At 47.2% G+C, this 15,782-nt stretch overlaps 1 protein-coding gene and 1 long non-coding RNA gene across 31 annotated transcripts in view; one reads left to right on the top strand and one right to left on the bottom strand.

The window, feature by feature from the left end:
* The window catches only part of R3HDM2 (R3H domain containing 2), a 135,374-nt gene extending 119,859 nt beyond the window's left edge, over nt 1-15,515 (top strand). For 20 of the 28 annotated variants that reach the window (XM_074325520.2, XM_074325528.2, XM_074325534.2 and 17 more), the window contains 11 exons: nt 169-270; nt 1,956-2,198; nt 2,541-2,667; nt 2,935-3,095; nt 3,533-3,687; nt 4,804-4,904; nt 10,650-10,819; nt 11,225-11,372; nt 12,745-12,842; nt 13,200-13,284; nt 14,164-15,515. In XM_074325520.2, the coding sequence (XP_074181621.1) occupies nt 169-270; nt 1,956-2,198; nt 2,541-2,667; nt 2,935-3,095; nt 3,533-3,687; nt 4,804-4,904; nt 10,650-10,819; nt 11,225-11,372; nt 12,745-12,842; nt 13,200-13,284; nt 14,164-14,504 (1,731 nt within the window). In that variant the 3' untranslated portion in view covers nt 14,505-15,515. The remainder of the gene's footprint in view (nt 1-168; nt 271-1,955; nt 2,199-2,540; nt 2,668-2,934; nt 3,096-3,532; nt 3,688-4,803; nt 4,905-10,649; nt 10,820-11,224; nt 11,373-12,744; nt 12,843-13,199; nt 13,285-14,163) is intronic. The other 8 variants (XM_074325537.2, XM_074325536.2, XM_074325530.2 and 5 more) reach the window with 1 other exon arrangement.
* The window catches only part of LOC141570081 (uncharacterized), a 28,108-nt gene continuing 15,537 nt past the window's right edge, over nt 3,212-15,782 (bottom strand). For all 3 annotated transcript variants that reach the window (XR_012493938.2, XR_012493937.2, XR_012493939.2), the window contains one exon: nt 3,212-3,761. This is a non-coding gene — a long non-coding RNA (uncharacterized LOC141570081). The remainder of the gene's footprint in view (nt 3,762-15,782) is intronic.

Below are 15,782 nucleotides of genomic sequence, written 5' to 3'. Positions count from 1 at the left end.
TCCTGGGCTTGGTCTCCAGCCTGCTCAGCAGCCCTGCTATTCATGTGAAATTTCTTTTATGATTAACCTTGCTGTTCCTTCCTTTTTCCTCCCCATCTCTGCCCTGTTGCCTTTCCCTATGCCTTCCTTTTCTCTTCCCTTTCCACATGCCTTTCTACGGGTCCACAGCCAGTCCCGGCTCTGCAGCCCTCTCCGCAGCCTGTTCAGTTCTCTCCAGGCTCCTGTCCCCAAGTCCTTCTGCCAGTCTCTCCGCCCCAGCAGTACAACATGGTATAAACTCCATTCCCCCGTTTTGTCTTGTCCATGTATTTGTGGGTATGTCTGGGTCAGTCTAGGACAACCTTGCAAAGCAGTTGTGCTTTTTGGAGGGCCATGTTAAAAGGTGTTTCTTCTTGAGGGGCCAGCACAGGCTGAACTAGCCTCCATTCTAGTCACTCATCACAGCACTGGAGCCATCAAGATGCCTAAGTGTAAGACAGAGGAACACCAAGCTCCCCTGAGTTTTAGGAGGGGGAATAAAATGGGATATTGGTCTAACCTGGGCTCCTCATTTCCTTTAAAAATAAAAACGCAATTGCAGATTTCTCTGGCACCACTAGTTAAAACTTAAAATATCCCCCTATCTTACCATGTTATTTTACATTAAAAAAATATTTTCTAATACATAATATATGCAGTTTAAATGATTTGTACCTTAACGACAGATCCTTTGAATCTGTCTCATGCTTGATAACCTCTATCATAGTTATAGGAGCCCTGATTTTGTGTGTGTGTGTATGTGTGTTAATCACACCCATCAGCTTTTTCACTAGGATCCCCTTTTCTCCCACCTCTTATCTCCATTCTGAAAAGTCCTGGAATATGGACCTCAAATAATCTGCAGTCCAGTCTTCTTGTCATCTATTTCTGCTCACTAAGATAGCAAAATAGCTAACTTGAAGATCAGATCCCCGAAAATTGAGTGAAACCACAGGAAAGCATTGCCTTTTGTTTCTACTAGGTTTTTTGCAAAAGAACTTCTGCTCTGCGTGTGCATGTGTTTGTGTGTGTCAATTACTGCCCAGGGAGCGGAAGGGACGAGGAAGCTAACAAACTCTAACCTATCACCGTACAAGTGAGAGATGGAACACCATCACTCTTGCTGCTTAGAGAAGAGGGCTGAGAGAGAAGGCAATTACAGACTAGCCAGTCAGTCTCGCCCTCCAGCTCAGCCACTCACCCTGGCCTCCTTTCAGAGGTGAGAATTGGAAGTGGTTTCTGAAGGGCAGGAGAACTCGAGGCAAGTGTCAGAGAACAGAGGTGGAAATAACCTCGAGAGGGAGTAAGGAGATAAGCAGCAGGAGTGGGAGCCCACCAGTCTTTCCGCTACAGAGGCAGAGCTGGGGAGACACATGAACCTAGCCATCCCTAATCCACTCAGGATGTTATCTGGGTCCTTTATTATAAAAACGGGATTTATGGCAATGTAGGGGCACTTTGTATTGTATGGCTAGAGGCATGAGGAAGACAGGAAATGGAAAGACTTGCAGTCTGTTTTTTCAACCCACTAGTTTGTCGTGTGTGTGTGTGTGTGTGTGTATGTGTGTGTGTGTACACACATACATATACATATACATATGTTGTGTCATTGCTCCCATCTCCCCAGGACAAATTCTAATAAAAATCATAATCAGAGTGGCCACTGTTACCTCATATGTGGTAGGGAGACTGGCTCTAGAATTAGGCTTCAAACAGCTGTTCAATTCATAGCAATCTAAAACACCACATGATAAAGATAGAGGCTTAGGGCTGAAAAGCGCCTCCCTGGGCACAGAGGCAGGTCTGTCTCAAATTTGGTGTAAGGAAGACTACAGAGAAGGTTGCTATTTCTGTTTGTCTGTCTGTCTGTCTTGAAAGCAAAGACATGGGGCTTGATATGACCTCAGTCCTTGCGTCTTCCCCCACTCTCTCAACAGGCAGATGACCTCAGCAACCCATTTGGACAGATGAGCCTCAGTCGCCAAGGTTCTACTGAAGCAGCTGACCCATCCTCAGCTCTGTTCCAGCCCCCACTTATCTCCCAGCACCCTCAGCAGACTAGCTTCATCATGGCTTCTACGGGACAGCCTCTCCCCACTTCCAACTACTCCACCTCTAGCCATGCACCACCTACTCAGCAAGTCCTGCCCCCCCAGGGCTACATGCAGCCCCCTCAGCAGGTGAGCGGCTCTTCTGAGCTGAAATCACTAATTCAGTTTGTCCACTATTACAATCCTTCTTTCTTCCTCAGAAGAAAAGACCATAGGGGATGCCTGTCACCCACCTCCATTTCCCCACCTTGCACTTGAGAGTTGTCTTTCTAGTTAGAAGGTTGGCTTTCTAGATGACACAAGTCCTTCCTGTTCTGTTTCAAACCAGAACAGGACCAGTGCCGCAATCGCAGACCCAAATTATCTCCATTTACAGATTTTTGGCCATCAGCCCTGATGAATTTGATAGTTTGGGGATGTTGGGGCTGAATTTGAGGGGCCTTCTCACACATCTGTTTCCTCTCATCATAGATCCAGGTTTCTTACTATCCCCCTGGACAGTATCCTAACTCCAACCAGCAATATCGACCTCTCTCTCACCCGGTGGCCTACAGCCCCCAACGTGGTCAGCAGCTGCCTCAGCCATCCCAGCAGCCCGGTAAGGGGAACTCTTAGTATAAGAAGGCAGTGAATAGGTGAAGGGCAGAGACTGGGAAAGAGAGAATTGCCTTCCCTGTTTTATTAAAAAAAAAAAAAAAAAGGAGGAAAAAATACGCAGGAATGAGTAGAGTCCTAAAGAGGGACCCAGGATCTCCAGAAAACGAAAAGGTAAAATAGACAGGAGAAGAGAAATTGCTGACAGAGTATGACCTCCTAAACATTGTGAAAACCATGCTGATGTCTTCTCTGCCTTGCCCATCCCTAGGTTTACAGCCCATGATGCCTAACCAGCAGCAGGCGGCTTACCAAGGCATGATTGGGGTCCAGCAGCCACAAAACCAGGGCCTGCTCAGCAACCAGAGGAGCAGCGTGGGGGGCCAGATGCAAGGCCTGGTGGTTCAGTACACTCCACTGCCTTCTTACCAAGTGGGTGCACTCTGCGTTGGGAAAGATGCCCCAGGCCTCGGGATGAGGGATGGGGGACAGCTTCCCACATCTGACAGTTCTAACACTAAAATATTGTTTCCTTCACCCCTAAAATGTTTAGGTTGTTTTCCTCTGAGAGAAGTCTTTATTTAAATTGTTTGACCTTTATACAGCCATGCAAATGAGTATATGCACAGAAAAGTAGGGTCTAAAGGAAGTCGGGCTCCTTTCTTCATATTAGATGCCCAAGGATGGTGTTTGGAGAAGACGGAAATGGAGGTAGCTCTATAAGCACTTCCTTAAGGCAGATGAGGAGAACAGGAGTATCTAAGAAGTAGAGAAGGAAGTTAGAGGGTCCTGATCTGTGATGCCTGGGCTGTTCTCTGGATGAACTCATTGGGAATACAAGTAGTCATTCTCTTCTCTTCTCCATTCAGGTCCCAGTGGGGAATGACTCACAAAATGTGGTCCAGCCGCCTTTCCAGCAACCCATGCTGGTCCCTGCGAGCCAATCTGTGCAAGGGGGCCTCCCAGCGGGGGGCGTGCCAGTGTACTACAGCATGATCCCGCCAGCTCAGCAGAACGGTACGAGGTGAGGACTCCCAGAAAGTTGGGGCGCATCTCCCATAGACCTTCAGCAACTTCTGCAGCATGCTTTTGTTCCCACTGGACAAAGAAAAGAAAGGCAGGGGTAAAGATCCCAGTGGTAGCAGGTAGAATATGAGAGAGTTCATTCTCCTTGTTGATTTGACACTGCCATAGGAGCTTATCAACAAAAAAATTCCTGCTTCAGAGACAGAGGCTTTATAATTTCCCATTTTTTTTGTTTTTCTAATCAGTGAGATTCAGAACTGTGGGATGGACACTGCGCATCATTAAAACAAGCAATTTAGAGTATGTATGTGTAAAATTCTGTTTATGTCCATGGGTGAATCTCAGATGGTCTATTTCTGTATCATTTATATATTTTAGTATAGACCATAGGTGATAGAATTTTAGAGGTAGAGGTACCTTAGAACTATCTTGTCCACTCCCCTTGTTTTCTTTTTCTCCCTTTTTTTAATAAATGAAGAAATTCCAGTTAGGGATGTTAAGAAACTTACCCAAAGCCACACAGTTAGTTAAAAGCAGAGCTGGAACTAGAACTCAAGTCTGGGCGGGCCTACCTGTCTGTATTTCTGTGTCTCTGTCAGTGTGCATGTTTATTTCTTTATGTATGTATGTCTCCTGTTGTCTTGAGTTTTGTGGGGGGGTTTCCCCATTTGTCTTTACGTGACTATCAGTGTTTGCCATTGTGTAAATATCCTAAATCACACACCTCCTTAGTTCTTTTTTTTACCTACCTCTCTCTTGCACTGTGTGTCTGTCTCTGGCATTCTCTTTGTGTGTTCCTCAACGTGTATATGTGTTTGTGTGTGTATGCATGTGTGTGTCTGGTGTTTTCACACTGTTGGGAAGAGACTGTGTCACTAACATTCCACTTACAGCACTGATTAGCAGCTTCCTAATTGAAAGATGATCAAGTACAAATATATAATTAACTTTGAACTGATGAGTGATTTTAGAAATTGCACAGCAAATTGGTCTGGGAATGGCTTGGAGCTGCTTCTGCTTCCCACGGGGGAGGCCCAGGAAGCGGCAGCTGTTTGCTAGGAGCTGTGTTCCTCCTTCTACTGCTTTACCACTCCTCTCTTCTCCATCTCCCCAGCCCTTCTGTGGGGTTTCTGCAACCTCCTGGCTCTGAGCAGTACCAGATGCCTCAGTCTCCCTCTCCCTGCAGTCCACCACAGATGCCACAGCAGTACTCAGGTAAGAGGATAAAAATTTGGAGGGTTTTGGGTACTGAGAGCAAATGCTGAAAAACTTATACTCTAAAGCTGGGAAGGGCAGAGAGAGTTCAGGGATTGTCTCTGTCCCCACTGTGGCCCCATCAGGAGGAAAGACCAAGATCGTGGCTGGCCAGGTTTAAGAAAGGCCAGGTTGGTTATCCCACCCCTGTTCCTGGGAAGCCACATGTCTAATTGGGTTCCTTATTTTCTTTCTTTCTTTTCTTTTTTTGTTTCTTTTTCTGAATTCAGCATTACACTCACTACTCACATGCCTTTGAGACATGAAGTGCTTACCTCTGTCACCTGTGCTCATTCTTCCTATAGACAGCTTTTTTTTTTCTCTAGAGAATGTGAGACAGGCTGATAAAATGCTTTTTAAGTCATATCTTAGATTGGTTTCATAGTTTTTCTTATGTGCTCACATACATTTTATCATAATTCTCACCACATTGTGAAGAAGAAATTTAACACTCAGAGAAGATAAATGACTTGCCTACAGTCACAATCCTAAAACTTGAACTTGGGTCCTTTGACTTGGCATATCCTATGCTGCATTTTTTTTTTATTTTTTATTGGGGAAGGGGAACAGGACTTTATTGGGGGAACAGTGTGTACTTCCAGGCCTTTCTTTCCAAGTCAAGTTGTTGTCCTTTCAATCTTAGTTGTGGAAGGTGCCGTTCAGCTTCAAGTTGTCCTTTCAGTCTTAGTTGTGGAGGGCGCAGCTCAGCTCCAGGTCCAGTTGCTGTTTCTAGTTGCAGGGGGCACAGCCCAACATCCCTTGTGGGAGTCGAACCAGCAACCTTGTGGTTGAGAGGACACGCTCCAACCAACTGAGCCATCCGGGAGCTCAGCGGCAGCTCAACTCAAGGTGTCGTGTTCAATCTTAGTTGCAGGGGGCAGAGCCCACCATCCCTTGCGGGACTCGAGAAATTGAACTGGCAGCCTTGCGGTTGAGAGCCCGTGCTCCAACCAACTAAGCCATCCGGGAGGCAGCTCAGCGCAAGGTGCTTTGTTCAAGCTTAGTTGCAGGGGGCAGAGCCCACCATCCCTTGCGGGACTCAAGGTGTTGAACTGGTAACCTTGTGGTTGAGAGCCCACTGGCCCATGTGGGAATCGAACTGGCAGCCTTTGGAGTTAGGAGCATGGAGCTCTAACCGCCTGAGCCACCGGGCTGGCCCTGCTGCATTTTCAATAAGACATTTTCAACAGGCTTTCTGTACTCTATTCCTTTCCCTCCAGTGGGAAATAAATGGGTATTGTGTTAAACAGCTAAAGGTCCTCCTTGGAAGGGACCAGCTCTCCCAGGTGCTTTTGCCATGCAGCCTCTCACTGTCAGCCTTTGCCAAGAACTCCCCCAACACAACTAGTACAGCTACCCTTATTTGTTTCCCTTTCACCCCACCCTGTCATAGCATTATATGGCAGTTAAAGAAACTTCCGGGGTTCTGGAAGACAGGAAGTCTTAATGTAGCCCCCAACCATCCCCCTTCTCCTTTATTGTGGGAATATCAGAGTGCCCTCTTCTGGTGAGAGAGGTATTTTTGCCAGCTTTTCCCATTTAGAAATGGAATCTTTTTCACATCGATTTTTTTTTTCCACTCTGTGTTAGATGCTGTGGAGTGGATTCCAGAATTAATCTTGCTCATAAGACATGATCAGTTCTTACTTTCAAGGAGTACTGATTTCTGCCTTCATCCAGACCAAACGTGGATCTCTCATAGGCTGAGAATTTTTTAATTCAACAGCCCTTACCCTTTATTACATTATTGGTCTCTCTAGCTGTTTCTCCTAGTGTCTGCCAGGGGCACTTGACCTTGAAATTCCCAGCGGGGTATGGAAATTGTAGAAATTGGCTCCAAGAACCACCGTAGCCTGTGGTGGTGCTTGGTACCGCAGGGCATTTTCTCCCATTTGATAGAATAAATACGTGCGTGTGCATATGGATGTACTATCGTTAGTGGTGTATCAGTATATCTGTTGGGTCTCTGTGGTTATATCTGTTCTTCTTCAAATATAAGATCTTTGAATCTGAAACAAACCAAAGGAAAAGAATTTTTCATTACCTACTCTGGACCTAGTGCTGAGTTAAGTAAACTGAAACAACTGTTATTCTGAAAGTTGGCAGCACTTAGAGATCTGCACTGGGACTAGAAGGAGATAATCTAGGCTCTTTCCTAATCAATAGAAATGGAGGACACCCTCTTCAGCATCTAGTTCCTTTGTTTCTTTGGAATTTCCTGTTCTGTTTCCTTTCTTTCTAGCTACCCTGAGCGATCCTCGGCTTCTGACTGATCCCTTTTCCTTCTCCTAGAGGATGGGACCCTCTGTTCCACCCACATCATCTAAGAGACATATTCACCATACCACTGATTTTAAAAGTTCCTGCTCATGAAACTCTTTAACAGGAAGTAGAAGAGAAAAACTGCTTCTTCTGCCTTCCTTTCCAGTTTACCCTTTACTTGGGAAGATAGAATGCCAGCATAGCCCACAGGGACTGCTATGTCACCTTCAGAGGACAGTCACCCGCCCTTCTCCCATGTGGCAACATGGTCACTTTTCCAAAAATAAAGGCAGGGATTAGGATTGGCTGTTCCTGCAACAACTGTTCTGGTTTATTAATACATTTTTGTAGTTGCTCAGTTTACCCCCAGGCCCGGACCTTAATTCCTCCATTGTGATATTAAACATAACTGTAATCCCAGAAAATACTTTACTTCCGACTGGGTTGCAGGTCCCTTGAGGTTCCTGCAGGGATGCTTGTCCGGAAAAGGCGCACAGAGATGTGAAAGGGCAGGAAGCCTATATACAGACTCCCAACTCCCAGTGACACGGTAGCATGGCCAGAGTGAGGCGCACAGATAACCTCTCACATACGGGCTCACTTTGTAGCTGAGGGGTTACCAAGGCTGAAACTAACTCTTTTCTCCCCCACTCACTGAATAAATCTCTTTCTTCCACCAAAAAGGGAATAGACCAGATACTCTTGGATTCTATTCTGTAATTTGGGAAAGGTGCCTGTGAATTTTATTTCTCTGGACATTCCTTTCCATAGATTTGATTCCTGGTGGTAAGGAAGAAGCCTTACCAATCTTCTACCTCCGTGATTAAAAAAAAAAAAAGCTAAACAAAACCAATTCTGCCAGACATAAATGTCATCTGTTTATATTTATGTGGTTTGCTCTGCCCAATCGACCTTTCTGCCCAGGTTTAATGATGCCACTTAAAAAGCCATTCACATGTCCCCTAGCTCCTTTCAGAGCTTTCAAGCTAAAATTGATTTCCTTATTCAACCCCCTTCCCACTCCAACCCAGGCTCCTTCCTCCAACCTGATTATATGGAAGTGCTGTCACTGGGCAGTGGGGTGGTTTGCCCTTTTTTTTTTTTATTGTCATGTCCATTAAGAAGTAGCGACAGTTCAGTTGCTAAAGGATGCCACCTGCTTTTGGCTTGAGGAAGAGAAGCATAAAAATCAGCTCATCAGCAGCGTAGAGCTCTGCGTCCTCGGCTGAGTGAGGAACAATGCTCCAGGCCAGCGCTGAGGGACTTAGTGTGGGGAGGAGCTCAGGACTGAGGCTGCCGCTGAGAGCCCTGGCTTTGTTTTTGTTGGGAATCACAGAAAAGAATATGAGGACTGTGTTCTCTTTCCCCCTTCCCTTGAGTCCCCTAATAGCGCCCTATGGCTACTTGTTATTAGAAGGCGCTTCCACCACCTTATTTATGCCCACACCCTATGGACTCACACATCCTCCACCCTTTCCTGGCCCAGGGCATTAGTCTCAGATTATGAGCTGCCTTCCAGAAAAGCTATAGATTTGATTATTTTTTGCCTTGGTCTCTTTGGGTAGCAGTGAGATGTTTGAATAAGGTCAACTGCAATTTTGTTGGTAGAGGATGTTGGAGCAGGTGGGGCTATGAGGATGGGGAAATAAAATGCCCAAAGCAAGTGTCGCGAGGGGGGAGTTGTTAAATGCATGACACTCAGCAATTTTCCTGTGGCCCTTCTGCAAGCCTTGCTGATGAATACCCTGTCCCCTTCTGCAGGGCATGGGGAGGTGTGAGCCTGTCGCTCAGAGTATTTGTGCTCTCCAACTAGATGAACCTGGGGTCGGGAGGGGGCCACAGATTGACTGGGAATAAGATACGACAGATGCTGTGTCTCCTGCGCTGCTCTCTCAGGCTTCCTGCCATTTCTTTTCCTTTCCTTTGACCGATGCTACCTGAGAAAAGCAATCATGCTCGCTTCTCAGCAGGGCTCGTGCCCAGGGCAGAGGCTGCAACATTTCCCGTCACAGGAAGCAGTATGATGGTGGCAGCAGTGGCAGCCCCAGAGCACCAAGCCATGAAAACAGCAGCATTGCAGCAGGTTTTCAAGCTTACAAGCCCCGGTCCCATTTCTCTAGCACCACACACACATGAACTCAGCCTGTCCCTCTATAGAAAGGATAGCCTGGGAGGTCAAGAACAAACCCTCACACCAGACAATCCCCTGTGGGGAAGCAGAGAGCTCCAGCGCAGCCCTCCCAGCGGGGACTGTCCATCAAACTTCTTCTCCCTGACCCCTTACCTTGCTTTTCACCATGAGGAAGATTTGGGACTTAATGTTCCTCCTCGCTGAGCCCTTTCCTTCCTCCCGCCCATGACAGGGTAAGGCCATCCGTAGTTGCCTGTGTTAAAACCTCAGGATTGCATCCAGTCAGTCACCTGAACCTGTCAGGAAAACCTGCAGAGAAGGTCTGACACTCCCACCCCCTTCCTACTGTCAGTGCTCTGATTCAGGACCTCCGTGTTCAGTTTCCGCAGCGTCCTAACTAGTCTTCCTGCCACTAGTCTCCCTCCCTGCAGCCACCTTACCTTGGGCCACTTGAGTTAGCTCTCTAAAGCACAAGTCCTGTTCCCAACACCTACAGGATAAAGACCTTTACCAGAACATGTGTCAAACTCTGACACCAACTGTTTGTTTACTATCTGACTCCCTAATAAACTATTCCATGAGGGCAGGTACCAGTTTTGTTTGTTGTACACCCAGTGCCCAGCATGGGACCTGGCACATAGTAAATGTGCAATAAATGTTTGCTGAAGAAATGAATGCATGTATTTCATCTCCTATTACTTCCCCTACAGAGCCCCAGTGCCTTCACACCTTGAATTACTTGTCATTTCCTGAATATGGCATACATCTCTGCCATTCTCTCTGTTTGAAATGTTTCCAGCTCACCCGACCCTTGCCCAAGAAGTCCCTTCAGGGTCTGGCTTAGTGAAGCTGTGTGCAGTCAGTCATCTTTTCCAGAACAACCAGAGATCACTAACTTATCTGCAGCCATTATCAGAAAAGCCTGCACGTGCCTGCAGCCCTGGTCCAGCCCCAAACTCAGACCTGTACCATGCCCAGACATTTGAGCCATCTGACCTGGGCATTTGGTAATACCCAACTTTGACAGAATGGAGCAGTTTTCTGCCAAGCATACTAAAATACCCCCTACCAGGTAAAGGCCAGGAGAACACTAGCATCTGGTACTTACAACCCTTCCACTCAAACTTCCACTGGTTTGAGGAGAGGGAATCAGAAACCCTGTTAGCAGGTCTCTCAGATTCCTGGCAGGCCATAGTTGAAGTGACTCTGAAGAGAGCTGGTGGATTTGCTTACTGGCTTTCCCACTCAGGGTTAGCTGACAGGCCAAAATATAGTTTGAATTCTCTACCAACTTCTTTCTTTCTGCCATTCAGGAGTGTCACCTTCTGGACCAGGTGTGGTGGTCATGCAGCTGAATGTCCCTAATGGACCCCAGCCCCCCCAGAACCCATCCATGGTCCAGTGGAGTCACTGTAAATATTACAGCATGGACCAGCGGGGGCAGAAACCTGGAGACCTGTACAATCCTGACAGTAGCCCCCAGGTGAGTCCTGCAGCCCACCTTTGTCTTGGCAAGGAGGTGACGACATTCTTCTCGGGGTAATCTTTGCCATTGACCGAGCTACTTCTTCTATATGTCTTTCCCTGGGCACTTTTTGGGAAGAAACAGAAGAGAGCATCTTACTTCAAAGAACCTAAGATCTAAGGTAGCAGATGGGACACATACTTGAAAATGCTAAGAGAATACTTAAAACAGTATTTCAAAAAGTGAATATTAAAATAGCACATACTAATTAGGGACTAAGAGGGCAGTTTGAAGGAACAGTCTGACTTTGGCAGAGTTCAGCAGGAGAAGTCTCCTGAGGGAGATGAATTTTAGGCCAAGCCATAGGACTGCCAAGAACGTAACGTTTGGTGTTTATATTGTGTGTGCTCTTCTCTCCCATAGGCCAACACACAAATGAGCAGCAGCCCCGTCACGTCTCCTACCCAGTCTCCAGCACCCTCTCCGGTCACCAGCCTCAGCAGTGTCTGCACAGGACTCAGTCCCCTTCCCGTCCTCACACAGTTCCCCCGGCCTGGGGGTCCAGCACAGGGTAAGGAGTTAGATTAGGGCTGACTGCTGTCAGCTTCACCCTTTGCATCCCATTCCCAAGTGGGGAGATCGAGAGGGTAGCAGTAGGCAGGGCACCGGGGTGACTGCTCATCCAGCTCTGGGCGCCAGGTCTTACTTTAGCATCCCTGTGTAGGCCAAGGACACCTGCCTCTCTTTAGAGATGCCCATACTTAACTTACTCCACACCTCATTTACATATTTAGTGTTTACTGCCAAGTAAGGTGACTGACTATGAGCCAGGGAAAAGAAGTCATTGAACTTTCTAATAAACCAAAAGGCTCAACTCATCAGTACTGAGTCAGAGGCCTTGGAATATGGGGCTGCATCAGAAGCAGTGTGGTTTGAGAAGAGGGAACACTGGCTTTGGGTTAAAAGACTCAGGTTCAAATTCTAGTTCCACCTCTAAGTAGCTTTGTGATGTGGAACGTGTTACTTAAACTTGGAACCAGATCTCAGTTTCCTAATCCATAAAGTAGGGTTAATCACACATAAGATGGGAATAATCTTATCCCCTTTCTGCCTTGGCTGTCACAGCAATATAAAAACAAGATTAGGGCAGCCGGTTAGCTCAGTTGGTTAGAGCGCAGTACTCTTAACAAGGTTGCCGGTTCAATCCCCACATGGGCCACCGTGAGCTGCGCCCTCCACAACTAGATTGAAACGACTACTTGGCTTGGAGCTGATGGGTCCTGGAAAAACACATTTCAAATAAATTTTAAAAGTTTAAAAAAAAAAGATTAGAATATGGTTTAAAAACTTTAAAGTGCTGTGAAACAACATTCACCAACAATAACAGTTAACACTTACGGTGCTTAGTATGTATCAAGCATTGCTATAAATGCTTTACATGTCTTAGGTTCATTTAACCTTCCCAGCAACACTAATGAGGGGAAAACATAACCAACATCCCATTTCTAGTAACAGAGCCAGGATCTGAATGTAGGCAGTCTAGCTGCATGTCTGTGTTCTTGTCCACTACAAGATACTGCCTTTTACATGAGTCAGAAACTTGAGCCCTGGGTTTGCGGGAGAGTGGGGGGCAGAATCTATATAAGAAATAAAAGACATTCATAAGGGTCTATACGTTTCCTCCAGGGCCTTTTGTCTATAATGGACAAAGCCCTTCTTTAAGAGTGAAGGAACCTAATAGCCCCATTTGTCTGAGATATAGCTGAGAGCCAAAGGGTTTAGGAAGAAAGACAACTCTTAAATCAATCACATGGGCACTCCTATCATAAAAAAAAATAAATAAATAAAAATAGGACTAGTATCCATCTCCCAAGCCCCTGAAGTCTCATAAGTCATACCATGAAGCTCAAACTCCCAGAAAGCCATCTGCTCTTCCTCCCTAGGCGATGGGCGCTACTCCCTCTTGGGCCAGCCATTACAGTACAATCTGTCCATCTGCCCTCCTCTGCTCCATGGCCAGTCGACTTACACGGTGCACCAGGTAAGGGTGTCCATCAGCCTTAGGGCCATCAGACACCCCCTTCTCATTCGGGCCCCCATCTCTGAGCCATCTACCTCAGCCAGCTGGGTGGACAAAGGAGACAACAGACAGAGAATGGCCAAAGTGGAAGGGCCTTACCGCACTCCAGTACTCATTCCTTCCTTTCTCCCCACCCCGTGGCCAAGAGGGAGGGGCTCTTTGTTTCTCAGTGGCGGTTCTTTGACCAATCTGACTACCTGGTGCAGGGGGTCCTCAGGGTTGGGTGCTGCTCCTCCCTTAACCTCTCAGGCAGACACTGGGATGCAAGGCAGTCAATGTTATTTACCCAGGATGAGAATTACCTTTCTAATGTTGAAGGGACAGAGTGGGTTGAAACATGGAAACCGGAGCAAGAGACAAGCACTCAAATCTGCCTCCACTGACCTGGGGATGACAGACGTTGGTGAGTGACAGGATGCTGAATCTCCAAGAGAAATTGCTCACTCCTCCAGCCCTACATTACTAGCCCAGGATGGCTGGGAAAAGCCAGCTTAGGGTGGGGAGTAGAAATGGTACCCTTCTGTACTCAAGAGCAAGGAGAAGTTGCAGAAGTGAAGTATCTCTCCCCTCCTCACCAAGCTATTCCAGGTGCTGGGGAAGATGATGGTAAAAATTGGGAATAACACAACGATGGGGGTTGCTGAGCCTATTATCAGCAGAGTCTTGTGGGAGTGGCCCTGACTTTAGTCTAGGGTGTCTACCTTTGGTAGTCCTAGACCTAATTTAGGAGAAGCTTGACAAGGGAATGTGGAGGAGTAATGCCTCCTGTAGGCCTTCCGTGCTAGGCATACAAGATCTGTCAGGATTTCCCCTATTTTGAACAGTTTGCTAAACAAGGAAAGGAGGGGAAACTGACTTCCGTAGACAATAAGAAAGGAATCTACTGGGGCCAGCCTCTGGGAAGGGAGTTATGGAACATATTTCAGATTACGCCACTGACTTTGTCAAAGAACATCAGCAAAAGCCACACTCCTTCACAGGAACAGCTCCCTGTGAGAGAACTGAGGTGCGCGTCTCCACGTCTTCAACCTGGGATTCTGGTTCCCAGTCTCTCTTTGCCTGCATCTCTAGGCTAGAGGAGAAAGGTTCCTTTGTTTCTCCTAGTTGCCCTGCTCAGAGTCTGGATAGCGAGGGGTTGGGTTGACTGGGGAAGGAGGAAAGGGCTAAGTGAGAAAGGCCAGGCTTTTGAGAACGTTGTATACAGACATGGCCAGCTGGATACTTGTGCAGTCCTTCCTACTCTAATCGTCTCACAACCTTGCCCTCTCTCCTCCTCTTCCAGTCCTGGGGCGGGTGCTCGAGGTGACAGATCTCCCTGAGGGCATCACTCGTACCGAAGCGGACAAACTCTTCACTCAGCTCGCCATGTCCGGCGCCAAGATCCAATGGCTCAAGGATGCTCAGGGGCTGCCTGGCGGAGGTGGGGGGGACAATAGTGGGACTGCCGAGAACGGCCGCCACGCGGACCTTGCTGCCTTGTACACCATCGTGGCTGTGTTCCCCAGCCCCCTGGCAGCCCAAAATGCCTCCCTTCGCCTCAACAACTCTGTGAGTCGCTTCAAACTTCGAGTGGCCAAAAAGAACTATGACCTGAGGATCCTGGAGCGAGCCAGCTCCCAATAAAGGGAGGCGGGGAAGGAACCAGCACAGCAGGGGTGAGGGTAGGGTGGAGGGTGTTGAGGGACCCTGATACACCATGGACAGAGACAGAAAGGAAGGTGACAGACACTAAACTGGAGCCTAAAACAGTAGGGATGAAGATGGAAACAGACACACTGGCACTGGACTCCTTACTCCCCTGCCATGGGTCCCCTCTTTTTCCCTGGTTGGCCTTCCTCTGCTTCCCCCTCCTTCCCATCCTCGTCTATCATTTTTGATCTCTTCTCCCACCATGAAATTAATTTCTTTGATATTTTTTGGTTGGGTAGAATTGGGAGAGTCCTACACTCCCCTATTCTCCTGTTTCCTTATCATCCCAAGCTCCCTTTTCTTTTTTGGTCTTTATGAATATATTTATATGGACAGAATTAAGAAAAATGAAATTGATTTCCCTTTTCTCTCACTTCCCCCATCTTGTCTCCCCAAACCCCAAAACTTGGGCCTTCCTCCACCCCTACTCCCCAGAACACTTGTATATTGTTTGTTTGAGGTTCGTGCCGAAGTAACAGACACAGTATTTAATTGCACATAACAGATGTTTGCTGGGTATATTCACTGTAAATTTTATTTAATCTGAGTTTTTGTTTGTTTGGGGGGCATCATTTGGGGGGAGGTTGATTTTGTTTTTAAATATAAAAAAAAAAAAATCTGTCACTGAACGTCAGTCCCTGTTTCTGTGTTGCCGCCCTGGTGTGGGTAGGGGTTGGAGGTCCTGGGAAGGTACAGCCCCACGGGATTGGAGGGATTTGACGTGGGTTTGGATGGCTTTCCTAGCATATGCACCTATCTTGTCCTAACACTATTCCCTGTGCCCCAGCTTCCTCCTTACACATAGTTCTGAGAGGTAGCTGGGTCTCTAATGGGACCTGGGTCCTGGGTGCTCCCAACTCTGCAGCTAACTCTGGTTCATCAAGCACATCACTTCTCAACTCGACCTCTGAGTCTGTATCAATAAAGTAAGAGATGTGGACTGACTAGGTGACCCCTGAGTTTCCGTCCACTCAGTTAATTCTGTAACACTCATTTAGGGTCCTTGAGCCTGAGCTGGGGAGGGGGAGTTGAGGTCCAGACCTGGGCTGAGATGCGCCTCATGCCTGTCCATCTAATGTTCAGGGATGGAAGACTTGGGCCTTTAATCTTAAAGCCAGAGGATTGGGTTCTACCTGGCAGGAACAGAAGGGGATGTTTCTTACAATACAGAGCTCCAGCCGTTAAATTTGCAGTGCCCAGATGCCGTATTAT

The sequence above is a fragment of the Rhinolophus sinicus genome, chromosome 1, assembly GCF_057876585.1.
Source record: "Rhinolophus sinicus isolate RSI-liver-muscle chromosome 1, RSI-T2T, whole genome shotgun sequence".
Classification (NCBI taxonomy): Eukaryota; Metazoa; Chordata; class Mammalia; order Chiroptera; family Rhinolophidae; genus Rhinolophus; species Rhinolophus sinicus.
The sequence above is the reverse complement of the archived record's forward strand: the minus strand, read 5'-3'. Positions and strand labels throughout refer to the sequence as shown.